This window comes from Engystomops pustulosus, chromosome 2 (assembly GCF_040894005.1).
Source record: "Engystomops pustulosus chromosome 2, aEngPut4.maternal, whole genome shotgun sequence".
Taxonomy (NCBI): domain Eukaryota; kingdom Metazoa; phylum Chordata; class Amphibia; order Anura; family Leptodactylidae; genus Engystomops; species Engystomops pustulosus.
In genome coordinates, this window is record NC_092412.1 from 199,760,906 (window position 1) to 199,781,187 (window position 20,282).

General features: G+C 40.8%; 1 protein-coding gene across 3 annotated transcripts in view; it reads left to right on the forward strand.

Moving 5' to 3' along the window:
* Positions 1-20,282, forward strand: part of LOC140119131 (uncharacterized) — a 285,030-nt gene that overhangs the window by 233,588 nt on the left and 31,160 nt on the right. For all 3 annotated transcript variants that reach the window (XM_072137816.1, XM_072137817.1, XM_072137818.1), the window contains one exon: positions 15,965-16,047. In XM_072137816.1, the coding sequence (XP_071993917.1) occupies positions 15,965-16,047 (83 nt within the window). The remainder of the gene's footprint in view (positions 1-15,964; positions 16,048-20,282) is intronic.

Consider the following 20,282-nt stretch of genomic DNA (forward strand, 5'->3'; position numbering starts at 1 on the left):
GCACCTCTCCAAAGGTATAGGGTTGTATACAGTGACAAGGAGCAAACTTAATAAAGGACAATTTAATATGCAAAAGGCACAATGCTTATAGGTTACAAAAATGATGAAATAAGGAATAAAATAAAGAAAAACACACCTCTTACTGATTAGATTGGCAAAGAGATCCCCGGGGATGGACAGCGCTACAAAACTTGTTGCATCTCCTGAAACTGACCATGAGTCGGTGTTGGTATGCTCATTTGAGTAACCACCCAATCTGCCCCCTATGTCATGTGAGAGGGGCGTAGCTACACCTGGATCAAGGTGGGGACATTTTTCCAAATTATATTTTCTTGCAGGGGGCTCCTAAGCAGAAGATATGCTCAGCACATTCCCCAGCATGAGTTGACAAATCTGGCAGTACCAAACACCACCATGAAACTTTTAGCCAATTGCCTAATGTCTATTTTGTTGGCTCCCTGAGGCTGAAAATCCATGCTTGACACTCTAGGAATATCAGATGATGCTGATCACAGATTAATTGACAGGGAATTTAAATATATGATTTATGACCAGGCTGGTATAGCCACCAGTTTACAGACTTGGAATACACACACATGGGACACAGAGTAAATTTTTTACCTTAGTGGATAGGTGTTAATTCCATTATCTTATAGCCAAGGTGGTTTTATCACGGGGGGGGGGGGGGGGGGGGGGAGTCTGGGAGCGCATAAACCTGTAACTCATCACAGATACCATAACTTAATGGGGCTATTATTTCAGCATGGTAAAAGTTTGTCCTTTTAAGACTTAAAGGAAACTTACCACTTGAAGTGGCAGGTTTCAGAAGAAAACACAGAGCACCAGCTCAGGGTGAGCTGGTGCCAGAGCTTATTTTTGTTAGTGTTTTAAACTGCGGTATCGCGGTTTAAAACACTTTTTAAACTTTATAGCCGGCGCAGGGAGGTACGCGCTCGGCGCTACATAGGAAGTGAAGGAGAGCCGCGCGCATGGTAAGCGCTGAGCGCGTACCTCCCTGCGCCGGCTATAAAGTTTAAAAAGTGTTTTAAACCGCGATACCGCAGTTTAAAACACTAACAAAAATAAGCTCCGACACCAGCTCACCCTGAGCTGGTGCTCGGTGTTTTCTTCTGAAACCTGCCACTTCAAGTGGTAGGTTTCCTTTAACCTCAAAATCTTCTAACATTGGTTATTTCAAAAGGGTGAGTTCCCAAATGCAGTCAGAGACGCACCCTTAGGCCTGGTTCACATAGGATTTATTGAATTAGATTTTGAGGCAGATGTTCAATGTTTTTCATGGTAAGATTTCCAAAGTAAGCCGCCTTGCGTACATTTTCAGTTAGACAAGATGCAAGCAACAGTCCCATGGACCAATGACAATTGAAGAAGACCACTTGGGTGCAAAGACGGTCAGGAATAGGCCCTGCTCTATCTTTTGCACCTTGGGCAGTCGGCTCATGCACGGAATCAAAGGCCTTGTGCACAAGCCCATAGAAGTGAATAGGGACATGTACTAACTACATGGCTCACACACATCCTAAAAACATTGTCATGTGCATGAGCCCCAAATCTGTATTAACATTCACTAATTGCTTTGGCATTTAATTTGTCTTAATAGCTTAGCATTTTGCTGCAACTTGATATTGGTAGGGGTCCCACAAAGAACCTCTTGTTCAGGGGTTCCCCTACTAAACATGGATTTTGACTCTGCTATTTTTTATCACTAGAGTCCTTCACTGGTAATAAGACCACAATGCAACCTCAAGGTTTTCCTATTGGGCTCTTTGTGATTCTATGAAGGACACACTTTGCCTCGTAGCTCCAGCCTTTATCAGTATTAATTGTGAACCCGGGAAACAATTTCATGACTAGAAAAAGCAGTCACACAATAAAGTATTCTTCTTCTCTTCCCCACCTCTGACATTTCTGGTTCTAGGAAAATAAAGGAATTACTTTTTGTCGTACTGGAATTAGCTAGGGCAAACAATTCATCACTGCGAGATTTCTGGAGCTTGCTGCACAGTGATATGACAGCTGTTAACTCCATAATGTTCCTGAAGACGGAAAATAACTGTCCTGATAAGACCCTGGCTCGATGAGAATTCGGCTATTATGCAGGGATTTTTTGCTTTTAAGTTGGGATTTCTGTATATTTTTCTGTGGTTTGGCTGAGAAACATTTATATTTCTATTTTTTTCCTCCAATATTGCTTAGAGATTATTCAGACCGTGGTTTGTCAGGTTTCTGTTTTCCCTTATGCTAGTTTTTTTAGGAAAATAACAGGAAACGCAATCCTGATGAATCCTATAATATGGTAATAAGTTTTTCTCCTGATGTCTTGGATCCATTATTCTCTGCATGGATCTTTGCATATGGTACTATAGTATTGGTTTTATATGAGTGAACCAATGCCAACATGAATTTCAACAGTCCTTAATCTAAGAATGATCCAGAATCATTCTTGTATAATCTAAAGAACTCTTGTTCAACTGGGAAAACCGAAACCATGTGATTTATCAAACACCTGTATGTAGTCCCTGATGAGAAGCAAGAGTTGGCAGTTTTGAAGTAGGGATGGCAAGCAAAACATGTCCACTAAAATTTACACGGTGAAATTGTCAAATTTTCCTATTCCCAAAGGCTAAATTCCCATCTAGTGTATCAATTAGAGATAGCAGAAATCTGTAATAAGGGTTCCATTTATTGGACCTCCATATATTGGGAAAGTGTGTCTCTGTTATTTGTTTGGAATTTCAGATCTAGGAAGATGAGGTTGCTAGGCAGACCATAAAAATCAGTAGACAGTGTGAGGTAGGAGTCCTGGAAAGTTGTTTATCCATAACTTTATGTGTGGTGTGTAGGACTAAGAAAAGTGAATATTTAATCAAGATGTGCAACTCTTGTAAGGCCTCTGGCTGAGTCTTGCAACCTGAGATACTTTTTGCTTTTCATATTTAACCCCTAGGGGACACAGCCTATTTTGGCCTTAAGGACGCGGCCCCATTCTTCAAATCTGACCTGTGTCACTATAAGTGGTTATAGCTTTGGAACGCTATGAGATATCCAGGGGATTTTGAGATTGTTTTCTCGTGACACATTGTACTTCAAATTAGTTTAAAAATTTGGATGAAATCTTTTGTGTTTAGTTATGAAAAAAAACTAAATTTGGAAAAAAATTGGAAAAATTCTTTATTTTCAACGTTCTAAATTCTCTACTTTTGATGCAGATAGTCATAGCTCCCAAATAAATTCATAACTTACATTTCCCAAATGTCTGCTTTATGTTGGCATGGTTTTTTAAGATTCCACATATTTTACTAGAATGTTATAAGGCTCAGAATTTAGGTATCATTTTTCACATTTTTTGTAAAATCACCAAAACCCGCATTTAGATGGACCTGCTCAACTTCTAATTGACACTGAGAGGCCTAAATAACAGTGAGACTCGTAAATTACCCCATTGTGGAAACTACACACCTCAACGTATGAAAAACCACTTTTAAGAAGTTTGTTAACGCTTTACGTGTTTTATAGGGGTTAAAACAAAATGGAGGTGCAGTCTGCAAATTGTAATATTTTTTCACAATACACCCATTTTGGGTGGAAAATTAAACATTTACAATGGATTAAATGAATAAAGGCTCCACAAAGTTTGTTACCCAATTTCTCCCGAGTACACGGATACTCTACATGTGCTGGTAACCTGCTGTATGGGCGCACGGCCGGGCATAGAAGGGAAGGAGGCGCCATCCAGAGCAGATTTTCTATGTCACATTGTACAGGCTATAATTTTTTTCTTTTTTTTAATGTGGACCTATAGGGGCTTATTTCTTTTGCCACATGAGATGCACTTTTCTGGTACGTAATTTGGGGGAATCTATAGGCTAATTGATGAGATTTTATTAACTCTTTGTTGGTGGAGGAAATGATTTTTATGGGTTTTTTTTTTTTGCCCGTTTACCATACCATAAAAATAGTATATTATTTTTATTCTATGGGTCACCACGATTACAAAAAGACCTCATTTATATAGATTTTTTATTTTTTTCCCATTTTTACTGCATAAAAAGTAATTTGGCAAAAATGTTGTTAATTTTAGCATCACCGTCTTTCATATGCATAACTTTTTTATTTTTTGCCTCACAAATCTGTTTAAGGGCTTATTTTTTGCGAGAAGGATTGTTCTTTTTAGTGGTCTTATTTTAGAGTGCATAACATTTTTTAAATCCCTTTTTAGAGCATTTTTATAGGGTATTAATTGAAAATGATCTTTTTTCTGGAGCTTTTTTTTGTTTTGTTTTTTACGGGGTTCACTTTGCGGATCTAATAACGATTCTGTTTTATTATGCAGATTGTTACAGACGCAGGGATACCAAATATGTGGGGTTTTGTGTATTTTATTCAATTGTACTGAATAAAAACCAATTTGGAGAAAATCTTGTTCATTTTAGCATCACCATCTTTTCATATGCATAACTTTTTTATTTTTCGGCTGACAAATCTGGTTAGGGGCTTATTTTTTGCGAGAAGAGTTGTTCTTTTTAGTGGGCTTATTTTGGAGTGCATAACATTTTTTAAATTAATTTTTAGAGCATTTTTTGATAGGGTATAATTAAAAATGATCTTTTTTCGGAATGTTTTTGCGTTTTTTTTTCTACGGCGTGTATCGTGCGGGTCCAGTAATGATTCTGTTTTATTATACAGATTGTTACGGACGCGGCAATACCAAATATGCGGGGTTTTTTGTGTTTTTGTGTTTTTTATACTTTATTAAGTGTTTTTATGGGAAAGTGACATTTTAGGGGCTTATATTTTTATGTATTTATTTTTTATTTATTATAATGTGTAGTGTTAAGTGTTTTTGCATATTTTTACTTTTACATACTTGAACTTGAACCAGTGATGCTCTGATCACTGGTTTAAGTTCAATACACTGCTGTACAATACTATTTTATTGTAGAGCAGTGTAAACTGTCTGAGCAAGCTTGCGCATGCTCAGACAGTTTGCAGCCAGACCCGGAAGGGGTCTGGCTGCCATGGAGACCGGGCAGCTCCGGGGCACATGCCAGTCCTCGGAGCTGCCCAGAAGTGGATCGGATCCCCCGGTAAGCGGCACGGGGGATCCGATCCACAGCGCAAACACCCTTACACGCCGCGGTCATGTTTGACCGCGGCGTGTAAGGGGTTAACACCCGCGATCGGAGCCGGCTCCGATCGCGGGTGTTAGCGCAGGCTGTCAGCTGTACTAGACAGCTGACAGCCGCTGCTTCTGGTACCGGCTCCGTTCGTGAGCCGGTGCCAGAAGCAGGACGTTATAGAACGTCCCCGTGCGCTAAGCATCTAGCCCCGGGGACGTACTATAACGTCCTGGTGCGCCTAGGGGTTAAAGAAAATCTACCTTCAAAATATAGCATGATATACCAGGGACTCTTACGCACAGATCCAGGCACTGTCGCTATGGTATTATTCTTATAAGTGGTATCTGTGATCTCCTTCTTTCTAAAATCAACTTCTAAAATGATGCTAATGGGGTAGAAAGACTATGGGCGTGTTATAAGAGCCCTTATGTGCTGCACTTACCCAGGCTATTTCATTATGGAGGAACATTTCCCCCAGAGATAAACTGGTGCACAGTGTAACAGCCAGAATGTGGGCTCAGGGGACTACTGCACAGTGCCTGGTCTATGAGTAAGCGCTCCTGCTTTTATTATGCTTGATTTTGATGGAAGATTTTCTTTGAAGGGAACCTGTCACCAAGAACCTAATTTTCACTAAAGACAGGTTGCAGAAGCCCATCACACCTGCAGAGCAAAATGCCTCTCTGCCTTTTCTAAGCATTTGCATTACAATATAATTGTGTGTTATAACTTACCTTGCACCCTGACAAAATCCTGGGGTAGTCACAGGGGTTGGGTTTGGTTTGGATGCATTTCAAAAAACATGTGACTTGTCTGTGTTACTCACTACTCAGATCTTAGCCCCCACCTTTGTGCTCCTGTACAGCTCCTCCGACCCTGCTTCTTCACAGAGGTCACAGCCTGGTGAGCTAACATCTGTGGGGGAGGGAGGAGCTTTACAGGAGCAAAAAAGGTGGGGGCTGAGATCTGAGGAGTAAGTAACACAGACAAGCCACATGTTGTTATTTGAAATGCATCCAAACCAAAGCCCAGCCCCTGTGGCCACCCCTGGATTTTGTCAGGGTGCATGGTATGTTATAACACACAATTATATTGTAATGCAAATGCTTAGAAAAGGCAGAGAGGCATTTTTGCACTGCAGGTGTGATGGGCTTCTGCAATCTGTCTTTAGTGAAAATGAGGTTCCTGGTGACCAGGTGCTCCTGCTAACTATATACATGAGGGTATGATTACTCCGCTCTCCAAGCTGCAGCTTTTTGTGGTCAGAACTGCTGACAGGTTCCCATAATGCCATCCATATACTACTCCTTTCTTGCTACCCTCCACACAGTATTCTGTTATTTAGACTGTGCCTCTTTCGGTTCCCTTAGGACACAGGTATGCATTCCTCTTTTTTGCATTTTATGCATTTCCACACTGAAATCAGGTTACAGGTGTTGCACGGCGGATATAAAATTACAGAATTCATTACCATACGCTAATCTCCATTAAAGGGGTTGTCCAGCTGTTTTTAAATTTCTGGCGTGGGCTGTCAGAAGCTGAACTAAGCGCAGCTTCAGTGCCCCTATAAATAAACCGGGACAAGGCCTGAAGAGACAGCAGCACAGGATACCGGGAGCAACGGAGGAGGTGAGTACAGCGTTGTTGTTTTTTTTAATTCCCTCCCCAACAGTAGGACAACCCCTTTAATAAAGGAATTCCCAATGTTATTGGGGGAGAACTGCTCTATAGTGAAACTCTTTAAGCATAATTTAATGACTGCAAAGAGTAGCACAGTTTGCATAGGTGGTAAGTATCAGGGTAACCTACCCACCGCCATACCCGTTATCCTCTTTAGAATTGTATTATTTCTTGCTATCCTGTCCCAGTCATCTTTCATCTGTTTTGTCTACTCATCCCCTAGAATAATATTCTCCAGGCTTCATGAATCTTACCATTACAATTAAACTAAAGCATATAGCAGGCAGAGAGATGAAGTGTGCTGGAGAGAATATGAGTTCCAGGGCAGCCTTGTCAATGCGCTCCTGCTATATTGGCTATTAACTGTGTGCAGTATGCAGCTGCGGGAAACCAGAAGAGAGCCAAGGAGGGAAGCATCTGCTTAGCAGCGGCAACTCCTATCCTATTAAATGAGAACTTCTATATCAGATTCTACTTCCAGCTGCTAAATAATATCTGCTTGCTCTTCTTTGCATTATTATGCATAGATTATTGCAGTGAAATGCTCGAGGAATAACATTTTGCATATTTTGTTTGTTTGTTCCTACATTTTACTTTGAGAGTTGTGATGAATTAAACATTTATACCGCTTAAGCTTAGGCATAAACTTGTTGCCCTATCAATTTGTTATTTTCTGTAGTTCTGTATGAGGTGGTAGTATCCTAAACAATTCTAATCCAGGATGGGTTTATTGCATGGCTGTTAAATCAGTAAGCCAAACTTCCGACTCCAGCTACTCAATTTTACTAACTTAATCCCCGAATCCAGCTCCACGAAAATGGTCACGACTCAGATTCCACAGTCCTTTCTTGACTACTGAGTATGTACATAAAGTGCAAAACACATTCATCTCAACTAAAAGTATGGAACAGGGGTGCACAATGAGCACTTCAATAACTGATGGAAACAGAGATTGCAATAACGCCTGTACAAGAGTCTATTACACTTGTACAGGCAGGTTTACTCTTCAAAAATAGTCCGATGCAGGCCGTTGTATTCACTGCAGCAGTGTGCCGGCCAAAAGAAGGTCAGATGACTTGAGCACAGATCTTGTAAAAAGAGTATTATAAATCTTCTAGAAAAATGTTAGTGCGACTTCTAGATGGAAGCATTCATCAGTACAAAAGCCTGGGTAGGGATAATTGCAGCTAAAAAGTCCTCATTGCTCCCCAGTCTTCTCCTTCCGAAGAAAGTCCTTACTGTACTGCTCTCGGATCCTCTCCTGCTTCTGGTACAGCTCTGCTCTGGGCCCTAATGCCAGTCCATACAACCAGCACGGGACACAGAGCGGCACATGGAGGAGTGGGGCAGGGAGCTTAAGAGGAGTCTGGAAAGGAGAAGATTCATTTATTTTTGTCTGCTATGGGGTCTCCAGTATTTGTCTTCTGTGGGAGTAAAAGTAGTTTTATGCTCTGGGGTCCCCGTTGTTGTGGGGCTCCAGTTTTTTGTGCCTGCTCGGGGGGGGGGGGGGGGTCTCCAGTATTGTTAGTCTGCTATGTGGTCTACAGTATTTGTCTGCTCTGATAGTGTGCAGTATTACTATTAGGTCTCTGGTATTTTTAGACTGCTAAGGGATCTCTAGTATTATTTGTCTGTTCTGAGGGGGTCTCCATTGCTCTGAGTATGGTGTTTGGTTGCTGGGGTGGTATTTAACGCAGTACTATGGTATTCTGGTATCATTTCTGGTGTGGCATTTTGTGTTGTATTGTGGTTGTTGGAGCATCTGGTGTGCTGGTTATTGATGTGGCTCCTTAAACTTGAGAATTATAACAATATGGCCCTTGAACCAATTAATGTTGCACACCCCTGGCCTAAACCTTGGATCAGGAATAGAGCAGACATGATCAATCAATAGCTTTTGGGATGTAAAACAACTTTGCTTATTATCTTTGTAGCCTAAATCCAGCAGTTTCTTTGCTATCCCCCCCCCTCAGATGATCTGAGTACTGGAGTCCATAGTATAAACAAATCTACAAACTCTACTGACTCCTGTGAGCTGTTGGTCCCTGCTCACAGAGGAGGAGGTCAAATGACAAAGCTCTCTCTGTGTATGTAGTACAGCTGGATGTGTACCAAGACTGTAGATACAGATGTCACCTACACAGAATAGTGAGGTACAAGATCTCCCCTGTTCCCTATCAGTCCCTCCATCCCAGTCTGTGATTCTACAGAACTCTCTCTCTTTCTCTCTCTGCGCCTCATCCTGCATCTCCTCAACCACCTTGTCCTCAGCAGTATCGGCTCTCTACAAATAAGCTATTAACCCTTATTGATCACAAGGCACAGGGTATAGACTTCATGTAACTGGTTTACTTATGATTTCTTCCACTTATTAGGTGTTCCCTGCTCCTCCATGTGATGAAAGCTGCCAGGCTGGTCACCCCATACATCCTGTATGTGCACAATGCAGTGTTAAGTGGATTCCTATGTGGGAAACTAAATGTATTTAATGCTAAATTACTTTGAGAGAGAACACAAGGCACCATGGGTTCTGTGGGCAGGCTAACTGGCCTCAGCTTTAGGGCATAGACTGACAGACATTAGTCTCCACCCACCTCACCTCTGGTGAGAAGGATTTTGTCAAGCACTTTCAGAACCTAAAATGCCATAACTTTGAAAGGAAAATTGTGAGCAGCACAAAGAAGGCATCATTCTGTTTGTTTTTAAAAGGGGAATCACATATAATAATTTGGTCAAATCATTATAACTTTATAGTTGCGCTTTAATGAAATTAACTCTGAAAGTGACTCCACAAAATGAAAGCTAAGTTCTGATACAACAGGTATTAGACCCAGAGACCACATTTTGCTATGCCATTCACTATCCAGCGTTCTTGAGTTTTTTGTGAAACTTTTAATTATAAAAAAAAAATATTTAAAGTTTAGCAAAATATTTGAAAAATTTGTCATTTTCAAAGTTTTAGATACTTTTAGCACCCAAATTAGTTAATAATAAATTTCTCCCATACTTTTTAAAATGTCCTTTTATTTTTTCACAAAGTTAGATGTCTTACGGATCTTAAAATTTGTTTTGCAAAAAGAAAGAAAGACCACATATGTGGTTTTTTGGGCATACAGGGGAGTGCAGAAGGGAAGGAGGATCATCCCGCAGCCAGTTTTGCCTTAAATGTTGTGGCACTTTTTGTTTTGTTTTTTTAAACGTTGCACTTTATAAGCTATAGATTTTTTTTCCATCAATCTGAGTGCTTATTTTTTGCTGAGTAAGATGAGTATTTTTTAGTTAGACTATTTCCTGCAATACTGATAACTGTCACCCTATGCAGATGCACTGCCTGACACTTATGATCGGGGTATCTAGCCCTTTAAAGGGAATTCGTCACCACTATTTTCACAAATACAGGTAGTGGCAGGTTCCTATAGAGCTCTAGTAACTATCTGACACTCTGATTTCATGGGGATCTGAGGGAAACTCCTTTTAGCTACAAGCAGAGTTATAATCTTGCCTGGTATCTATGCAGCTTTGGAGTGAGTCCAGGGGACGTGGCCTAATGTCATGTGACCAGGGTGACATCATCAAAGGTCCTTAAGCTACTTAATATGAAAACTGTACCCTATGTACATATCTGACCACATAAAACAATCACAGCAGCCTCCATGGACTTCTACTCCTCTCCATGCATGCTGCCGTGATTTCATGTGATAAAAAATGCAGTGATTTCATGACATATATGCTTATTGTACAGTTCCTAATGCTACAAAAGCTATAGGACCTGCAATGATGTCACCCTAGTCACATGACATTATAGCAGCATACTGCAATAGGAATGGAGAGAAGCTGCTGGACTCAGCCCGAGTAGGCCACTCCCACCTGGACTCGCTGTAGCCATGCTTAGTTACAAAATAAAACTATAAAGTTGAATATATGGGAATCTCAGGGGAATAATTTTTAGCTACAAGCAGGATGTCAGATAGTTACTAGAGCTCTATAGGAACCTGTCACTACCTGTATTTATGAAAATAGTGGTGACGGGTTCTCTTTAAAGTGAGTCTACCACCACTTTCCCCCTCCCAAAACGTCATGTTAGCAGCCTGTTGTAGAGCAATGCACTGATTTCCTATATACCTTTATTATTTCTATCCATTCTGTCCTTTCTGAGATGTGCAGTTTTTTTGATATGCTAATGAGGCAGTTGGTGCACCCAAGACATGACCTCAGCACCCAGGGCATTGCTATTCCACACATAAACCAGTTCCCTTTTTATTCTGAAGTCATAGAGCGTTACTCTGCAACATGCAGCCATTAGTAAGCCTGGGGAGGTGGAAGACTTGAAAGTAGCTCCAAATGTGTTAAAATGTAGCAAAGCCAAACTTTACTGTACTTTTGTGGGCTTCATCAATTTGTCATTATTGTGTCTCTGACTTTATGTGTAGTTGGTAGACACAGATAATAGTGAGAATACAATATGAACAAATTATATATTTAACTGTGGCTCAAGGACCATGGGGTTTGTTTATGCTCCTCTATACAGGTTGCTGTAAGGGTGAGATACATCCATTGATTTTGTGGTCTATTTTTATCATTTCTTGTATCTTTCTTTAGTAGCTGTGCAGGATGTTGAAAATAAAAGCTCCATTGTGGTTGTTATTTTCTATGAAAAATACAATTTTACTCTATTTTTTTTCAATCTTTATTTTCAGTTCATCATCCATTTAACTATACAAAGTGGCAATAATTGTGTAAAGAATATAATTCCTTTTTTTGTGGTAACACCTAGTTATAAATAGTAATAGAAACATGTACCGTATATACTTGAGTATAAGCTGACCCGAGAATAAGCCGAGACCCCTAATTTTAACACAAAAAACTGGAAAAAACAGTTTTTGAGTTAAAGGGTGGTAAATGCGTTGGTCACAGCCTCCCAGTATATAGCCAGCCCCTGTAGTATACAGCCTGCCCAGCCCCCTGTAGTATACAGCCTGCCCAGCCCCCTGTAGTATACAGCCTGCCCAGCCCCCTGTAGTATACAGCCTGCCCAGCCCCCTTTAGTATACAGCCTGACCAGCCCCTGCCCGCTATATAATTCCTGTAGGAAAAAAAAAACAAGGCTAGTACAGTGTTTGTTTTTTCTCATGACTCGAGTATAAGCCGAGGTGAAGTTTTTCAGCACATTTTATGAACATAAAGCCAAATATGAAAACTATTCTCCATGTCAATTATTTTTTAGCTGGGAAATCTCAGAGACGAGTTACAGCCTTACAATGTTTTTATAATAATTCCTTAATTTATATAGCACACACAGATTACGGGGCGCTTTACAGATTATTGGAACATATACATATGTTTTGGGGTGTGGTAGGAAACTGGTGAACCCGGAGGAAATCCACTCAAACATGGAGAGAACATACATCTTTGCAGATGTTGACCCTGGGACTTGAACCCAGGTCCACAGCGCTGCAATGCTAACCACTAAGCCACCATGCTGCTCCAATGCTTTCTCTTGGAGTAAACTTAGTTATTTGGTTCTTCAGGTGTTCTAGTATAATATGTCATATTATAATATATTATGTTTAATTCCTTTGTTAGTTCTATAGCTAAGCACATAGATTTATGATAACAGGACCTGTCACTGTGTGTTCTTCGATTCAATATTCGATGGAAGTCAAAGAAACATTGTAGAAGAGTCGTTTTGGTAACTCAAAAAATATAATTGAGGTAGAAACAAGGCTATTCTCGTCTCAGCTATTCACATACCCCAATACATCGGTCTACATTATACAACTTTCTTAAAAACTTTACATTGTATGCACTGTAGCTTAATATACTGTAAGATGATATTTGTAATTTCTTAAAGACCATCCCTAGGTTACATAGTTGCCTAGAGTGCTATCTGTTTCTTTTCAATGGACAGTCTGAACAGTGCTCTATGGACTCCTGGATGAATCTACTGTACCTTGCATGATTCACACTGAGCCAAAACTGATAACTAGTCCTACATCTGATACGCGGACCATATGGTTATTATAAATAGTTTGTAATAAAGCAGTGTATATAGCCTGCAATAAGCTTAGGCTGTAAGACCATTGTACAGGGGCTTTACGATGGTTTTACAGCCAAAACTTGTGTCTGGTTGCCGTCATCACGGAGCCTCTTGCGGGCTGTCACATTGCTCAGGTAAACAATACTGCCATGTAAGCTGTCGTTTATTACTTTACCTAACATTATATTAGCAGCATAGTCTCCACAAAACTTGAGTATATATATCATATGTTTATATTTATGGTAAAGACATGTGATATGTATCTGCTGATACCAAATTGATTATTTTTCATGATCTTTTGATTTATAAAATGCCTCTTTGAGCTCCGGGGTGGTACCAGTGTCCTTATTGTATTCTAAGCTGTTGGCTTTTTGCAGGTTAAACACACTCATTCTCAGTGCTGTGCTCCTCTTACCAGGCGCAAGCTCCCTCCTCTAATAAATTCCTGATTGCTGGTTAACGATTTTAACGAGCTTTCTCGCCTGCACTTTGCTTGCAATAGTTCTGTAATAATGTTTTTTTTTTCAATATTTAGCTGGCTGTCTTAGCTATTATTTTGTGTATTCAATTCTGTATATGCTATCTCTCGTGACCCAGATTGTCGATGATCTTCCCTTTTTGTTATTTGTTGGTCTGTCTTGCTACATGTCCATACTTTGGCACATGGAGGGGACCCTCTTCGTGGGTGTCCTGTATTGCCTAGGATACACAGAGGCAAACGGGCATGGCTGCTGGTGGGGAGCTGGATTACTCGGCAATGGAGACCCAAGGTTGTCATGGCCACCAATCGCCACTCCCTGATGACATCACAGCTTTGCTAGCAGTGATGGACAGGTTAACACCCTGTTACCGGTAAGTGTTTGCTGCAATATGCAGCAAAGACTTACCGGCCGACGCGTACAGCATGGGCTGGGAAGGGGTTAATGAAACTAAGCAGCTTTCTTCTCACAGGGTACAAAGTGAAGGCATAACATAAAGTTGACTTTTCTTCAGGCAAAAGGCTTTAACATAAGACAGGTGATTCTCACCATACAGTCTGACCCAGTCCTGAGACCACAACAGGGGAAGGACACCAGACCAAAACTTGAGGCTTGGAGCCACATACTCCCAGCTCTGCTAAACCTCCAGGCTAATAAATGTAAAAGCTGGCCCGGATCAGCTGCAGCAAGCAGCTATACTACTTTTTTATATAAGGGTCAGCAACCGAAGCTTACTGACAAATTAGCGGCTTACTTCACTGAGGCCGGGCACCGCAGTGACACGTATTGGCCCTCAACCACGATACCTTGTGCCTTGTCACACAATGTATTTGTAGATTTATAAATGTGGTTTCAAATGCATCTAGTAAGTAAGATACTTATTAGTATAGTTGTGTTTCTTATTTACTACTCTGCTTCATATTTCCTTATTTTGGAAACCTGTTCTCTCTTTGCATTTAGTAGTTTTCTCACAACAAACATGGGCGCTCGCTGCATAGGCTGACAGATTGTACAGTGAGTGGCTCAATGACAGCTTGTATGGAATGACTGCTCTCCCTGCCATTTACAGATGAGGATCTAAGTAATAAATGCTTTCCTGTCCTCTCTATGTTGCTTGGCCTTGCTCTTTCTGCCACTATATAAGTGCCAGAGTCACATCAGGTAATCAATGAACAGCGGAAGAGAGAGAACAGGACACCAGCCTAGTGACACACTGAGGCTGGACGTGACATTATGTAGTAAATAACTCTCTTTCCTCTTGTTCTTAAATAGAAATCCTATCAAAGGAATGAAAATGCATTGCTTCATCTATGCATAAATTAAGATTGGAGCGTCTTTTTCCACGCTTTGCACTATTGCGCTATAAGTTTCACACCTTACAGAGCCCAAAAATTCAATCAGAGTCGAGGTTTAATATAATCTATTTTTAATTATTATTTTAAAAAATGCACATATATTTCCTGGACAGTAACTCAGGCACTAGTCAGTTTATACATACATACCTGCTGCCTTCCATTCATTCTCCCTTTGCAATTATGCATGAAGGATTTATCTTCTTTATATGAATGCTTGAATGAAGCAATGGGGCTCATTTACTTATCCAGTCCCCCGGAGTACACAAAAGTGCATTGTCCGACAATAATGCACTGTGCCGCAATTTACTAAGATTGTGTGCCCGATATCCTGCATGTGTTGCTTCCCCACTCAGGTCCGACACTGTTCACCTTCTTCTTCCTGGTGCATGTAAGTGCATTGTTTAGCGACACAATTGGAATCTTCAATTCAGTCCGAAGCAGGGGGATTGTCCGCCCCCCCCCCCCATTTTCTGTTCCATGAAAGCCAGCGCAGCTGCACCACAATTCGATTGCTTGCGACACAATCCGAGCGCAACCCCCTGTTAATTACCTGTCAAAGCTACGCAAATCCTGAAAACCGGCGAAAGTGCTATTTGCGACCATTGGTAAATAACCCCCAATGTGTCAAATTCAATTTTAAAAATAGTTACCTTTTATCAACACCGGCCACCCAATCAACGCTAATGCAGCTCCTGTAATGTTGTTGTCCAATCACGTGTCACTCCAGCCAATCACAGGCCTTAGGGTGATCTCTACCGAAACATCACAAACCTGAACGACCTGAGCAGTGACGTGCCACTTGTATGACGCTCACTACTTGTGATTGGCATCACCACAGCATTAACTTGGCGGTTAATGGTGCGTACGTTTCTTTTTTGTTGTTATGTGGATACATTGATTCATTCAAGGAGCTTTCCATAAATCATAAGTCAGTCATAGTCTATTCCTTATTCTCCAAATCACAGATTCACCAGTCTATAGAAGATCATAGTAAAAACTATTTTTCCTTCAAAGATAAAGTAATTTGTGCAATCTTCCTTCCTTCGCTAACCCGGAGTGGCGGCTGCAGTTGTGAGTAGGATAGAAGGGATTGTGGGAGAGAAATCAGATGGGTTAGTATGAGCTGTTCTCAGGAGATTATTGCTGCTGCTGCTGCTGTTGTGTCTCTCAAGGACAAGAATTTAGCTTGCAGCATTCCATACCATTGCACTTTGAAGCGCTGACTGAGTCTCACCGAGCAGATAAAATTGTCTCATGCAATATCTGTTTTTTCAGATTATCATGGCGGAAGAAATTAAACCTTTGAAGTGGTATCCCTGTGTCTATCTGGCTGTATCTCTCTTTCCTCTTCTAAACAGGTTAGTACCACTCAGATGGGTTTTCATTGAGCAATGACACAAACGAATTCCTAAAATAAATTTGACAACATCACTACATAGTAGCTGTCGTTCAAAAAATACACCTACCATGGGAAGCAAGGAACGACTTTGCTCCCTCTCTATCTTTTGAAGGTTTATACTTTTTTAGGGTCTGGTGCTCCACAAGGAACTGGCAAGGCTGAATTTAATGCTTCTCATACAGGACTATACTATGCCGGTGTTGGTAAAATACAGCAGAGTGAGAAATTCTTTGAAAAATAGAGGCATTAATAATGTGTTTTAATTAATTTAAAAAGTGCAATGTAAACTAAAAAGTATTAAAAATAATTTTTCAGTGTGACTTTTTAAGCTTTAAATCCTGCTCAATGTTTGTACGCTGGCAGACTCTTCTTAAAGGAACATGGCAGGGAGGTTGTTACAAACATCTTGGAGAATTAACAGAGGTGTCAAAAATGTTAAGAACACTATGGAGGGGCATTTAACAAAGTGTCTCAGGTTCCACCAGTATCTAGCTGGAAGACACTTGTCTTTTGCTGTGCCAGATTAATCAGGGTGATGATGAACTCTGGAGCAGTGTAAGACTGTCGCTTCCTACTTTACACCTACTTTTAGTTGGTCTAAACTGTGTGCCAGAATTTTTGGTGTACGGACAATTTCCCACAAGCCACACCCCTTTTTTTACTCCATATACACACACACATGCAGCATATACAAATCTTATATACACACATATAGAGCATATACACATCATATATACACACACATATAGAGAATATAAACATATAAACACACACATATAGAGCATATACCCATCACATATACACACATATCGAGCATATAAACATCATATATACACACACATATAGAGCATATACACACACATATAGAGCATATACACATCATATATACACACACATATAGAGCATATACACATCATATATACACACACATATAGAGCATATACACATCATATATACACACACATATAGAGCATATACACATCATATATATATACACATCATATATACACACACATATAGCGCATATACACATCATATATACACACACATATAGCGCATATACACATCATATACACACACATATAGCGCATATACACATCATATATACACACACATATAGCGCATATACACATCACATGTACAAACTCATACAGAATGTACATATTAGAGGGAAGGAAGTATTCCAGTCCTGTTGTTCTTCGGTCATCTTCCTCAGCATTTCTTATCTGGGCTGGTGACGATGTGCAGAATAATATGTGTACAGCATTAGGGCAAACCTGGATGTCACAGGGATCCAGGTTCACAACATATCCTTTAAGGTCTCCTTATTTGCAGACAACGTCCTTCTGTCATTACCAATCATATGAGGTTGTGTCTCCTTCAATTTTTTGTTGAAGCGGTCCAATAACTCACAATAGTATTGTCCAGTGATCATTCTTCCTTTTTTCTAAAAAATCCATGTGGATGACGCCGTTCGCATCTCAAAAAATTGTTGCCATGTCCTTTCTGTCCAATGGGACCGTCTTCGCCTTCTTTGGAGCAGATTCACAGGGTAAAATCCATTGTTTTGATTGTTGCTTAGTTTCTGGTGTGTTATGATGAATCCAGATTTCATCAATGGTTACAACTCGAAGCAAAAAATTCTTAGAATCTTAAATTGCTCCAAACACTGCTTCGAAGTTAACAACCACATCGGCTTTTTGCCCACTGTGAGCAATCGCGGCACCCATCTGGGCGAAAAATTTTTTCATCGCTAACTTATCATGTAAAATATTAATTGCTGTTCCGGTCGACACACCTACGGCCTCTGCTACTTTGCGCACTTTTGTTCGTCGATCAGCGAGTATCATGTCGTGGACTTATTGAATGATTTCCTCGGTAACCACGTCTGCCAGGCGCCCTGGTCGCTCTTCATCAAAAACGGATTTTCACCCACATTTAAATTTGTTGATCCAATATCCAACTGTGGTCATAGATGGCGAAGTGTCCCCAATAAACAGCATACAACTTTGCTTTTATCTTCTCACGTTTTTTTTTCCATCCAAAAACAGAATTACCGAACGATACTGCTCTTTTTCCATCTTAGCGAAAATCACGAAACGCGTCTTACTTAAATGGTTGCCAAATTCAAACTAAACTAACCAATCAATTAGTCTGCAATTTGTTTTGCCGTCGTTTGATAGATGGCAGCACACAATGATAACACCAACTTCCCCCAGGAACGCCCTCTGTCGTCAAAAACGGGTACTTATTGAACCGCCCTCCTAAGTCTCCCGAACTTGCATGCTATTTTAGATTAATATGGGGCTCTGTCCGGTTACAAGATAAATAAAACTAAAATAGAGGCTCTCATAATTGACTTATCCCAGGCCGAAATTGTAGCCCTGCAAAGAACCTTTCCTTAAACCTGGAAAGTGAAGTCTTTGAAATACTTAGGTGTACAGCTCACCCCAACTTATGAGTCCCTGTATGAGGCCAATTTCCCCCTCTCATCCAGGACATTCAGAAACTGGTGAATAATTGGAAACCCCTACATATATCCCTCCTAGGCCGGGTAGTGGCCATCAAGATGTCTATTTTACCCAAACTTCTTTATCTATTTGAGACCCTACTAGTAAGAGTCCCCATGTCAGTTTTGAACAGACTTCAATCCACATGCCTCGATTTTGTATGGAATGGCCGGAGACATAGGATTCCTAAGTCGGTAATGACAGCAGGAGCTACCCCTGGGGGCCTGGCATTTCCTAATTTGTAGCTATATTATTTCTCTGCCCACTTCCGTCACATAGCATCCTGGTTCACCTTCTTCGCCTACAATAGATGGAAAATTATGGCTAGCAACTCTCCACCCTGCCTCCCTAATGTGGGGTCCCCTGCCACGTGTCCAACAGCCCCACCTTCCCCCATTGGGTATTGGTTCCATTGTCTTTCACTAGGGACATTTGGCTAAGATATAGGGTACAGTTTCAACTGGCCTCCCTTCACTACCCCCTTACGCCCCTCATTTTTACCCCACACCTCCCTGATATTATTGCAACATCCGGGTTTAAGGCTTGGTTCCAGGCTGGCTTCTTCCAGATTAGGGACCTACTGGCCCCTCTCGACGCTAATAGAGCAGCATCCTTTGCTTGCTGCAGGGCAGTACACATACTGCCAAATCAGACATTTTATCTCAACTGTACTAGGCTCAGACAGTCGAACCTTGTCCTACTCCTTTCTAACTAGTATGTGCTGAGGGCCCATCCAATAACGGCCTCATATCCTATATATACAACATACTGAATAATGTACCCAATGACTCTCTCCCTACATATTCCTATATGGCCCGATTATTTGACCTTATTGGGAAGAGGTCAAAAGATTGACTATGTCTCTGCTTACTACAGATATGGTCAGTTCACCCCTGACTAGTGGAAGACAATATGGGCTGGAGCCAGGAAGTCCTCAATTTGCACTCAATTTACAAAGAGAACCAGATTAAAATGTTGATGACATGGTTTCATACACCGGAACTTTTCCATAAATTTATGGGTGTTGTGATTGTTATAGAAGTATACAGCAAGGGGGTCACGTGTTAGGTATTTCATGTACATCAGTAAATGATATAGAACAACCCCTTACCCTGAGTGTTATCTTACGGCAAAGTGTAAAACCCCAGGGAGATGAGTCTCAAAGGCTGATCTTTCAGCATGAGCAGACTCATTGGAATCATAGTCTTCATAGAGTTCCTGCCCAAACTTCAAAGAAACTCTCGGAAATAACTTTGTAAGGGAGTTATGAAGTTATGGTTCATACTAGTCAGATACTAGGTACTCTTCCAGGATCAGGGAAGCAAAGCAAATCCCCACCTGGGTCTCAGTCTGTCCAAGAATCCTTGGGTGAGGAGACAAGCGGAACTCTCAGTAGAAAACAGATCACACGGTCTTCAAATAAACTGGAGGCCCAACCGGATACAGTGAAGCCACAACCATTGCTTTATGATCTTTCACTGAGGAGATCTGATTTTTCCAAGGTTCTGGAACTCCAGTGTTTGAACCTAGGTCAGAGGGGCTTTAGCACCCTCCTAGGGGCATGTCTTAGCCCTTAAAACATATGAAGCCCTTTGTGTTGGTGTTTTCTTCTTGGTGAGAGCATCTGCTGAACAATGTAATCAAAGAAGAAACCTGTATTTGATGTGAACAATCACTTGTATAT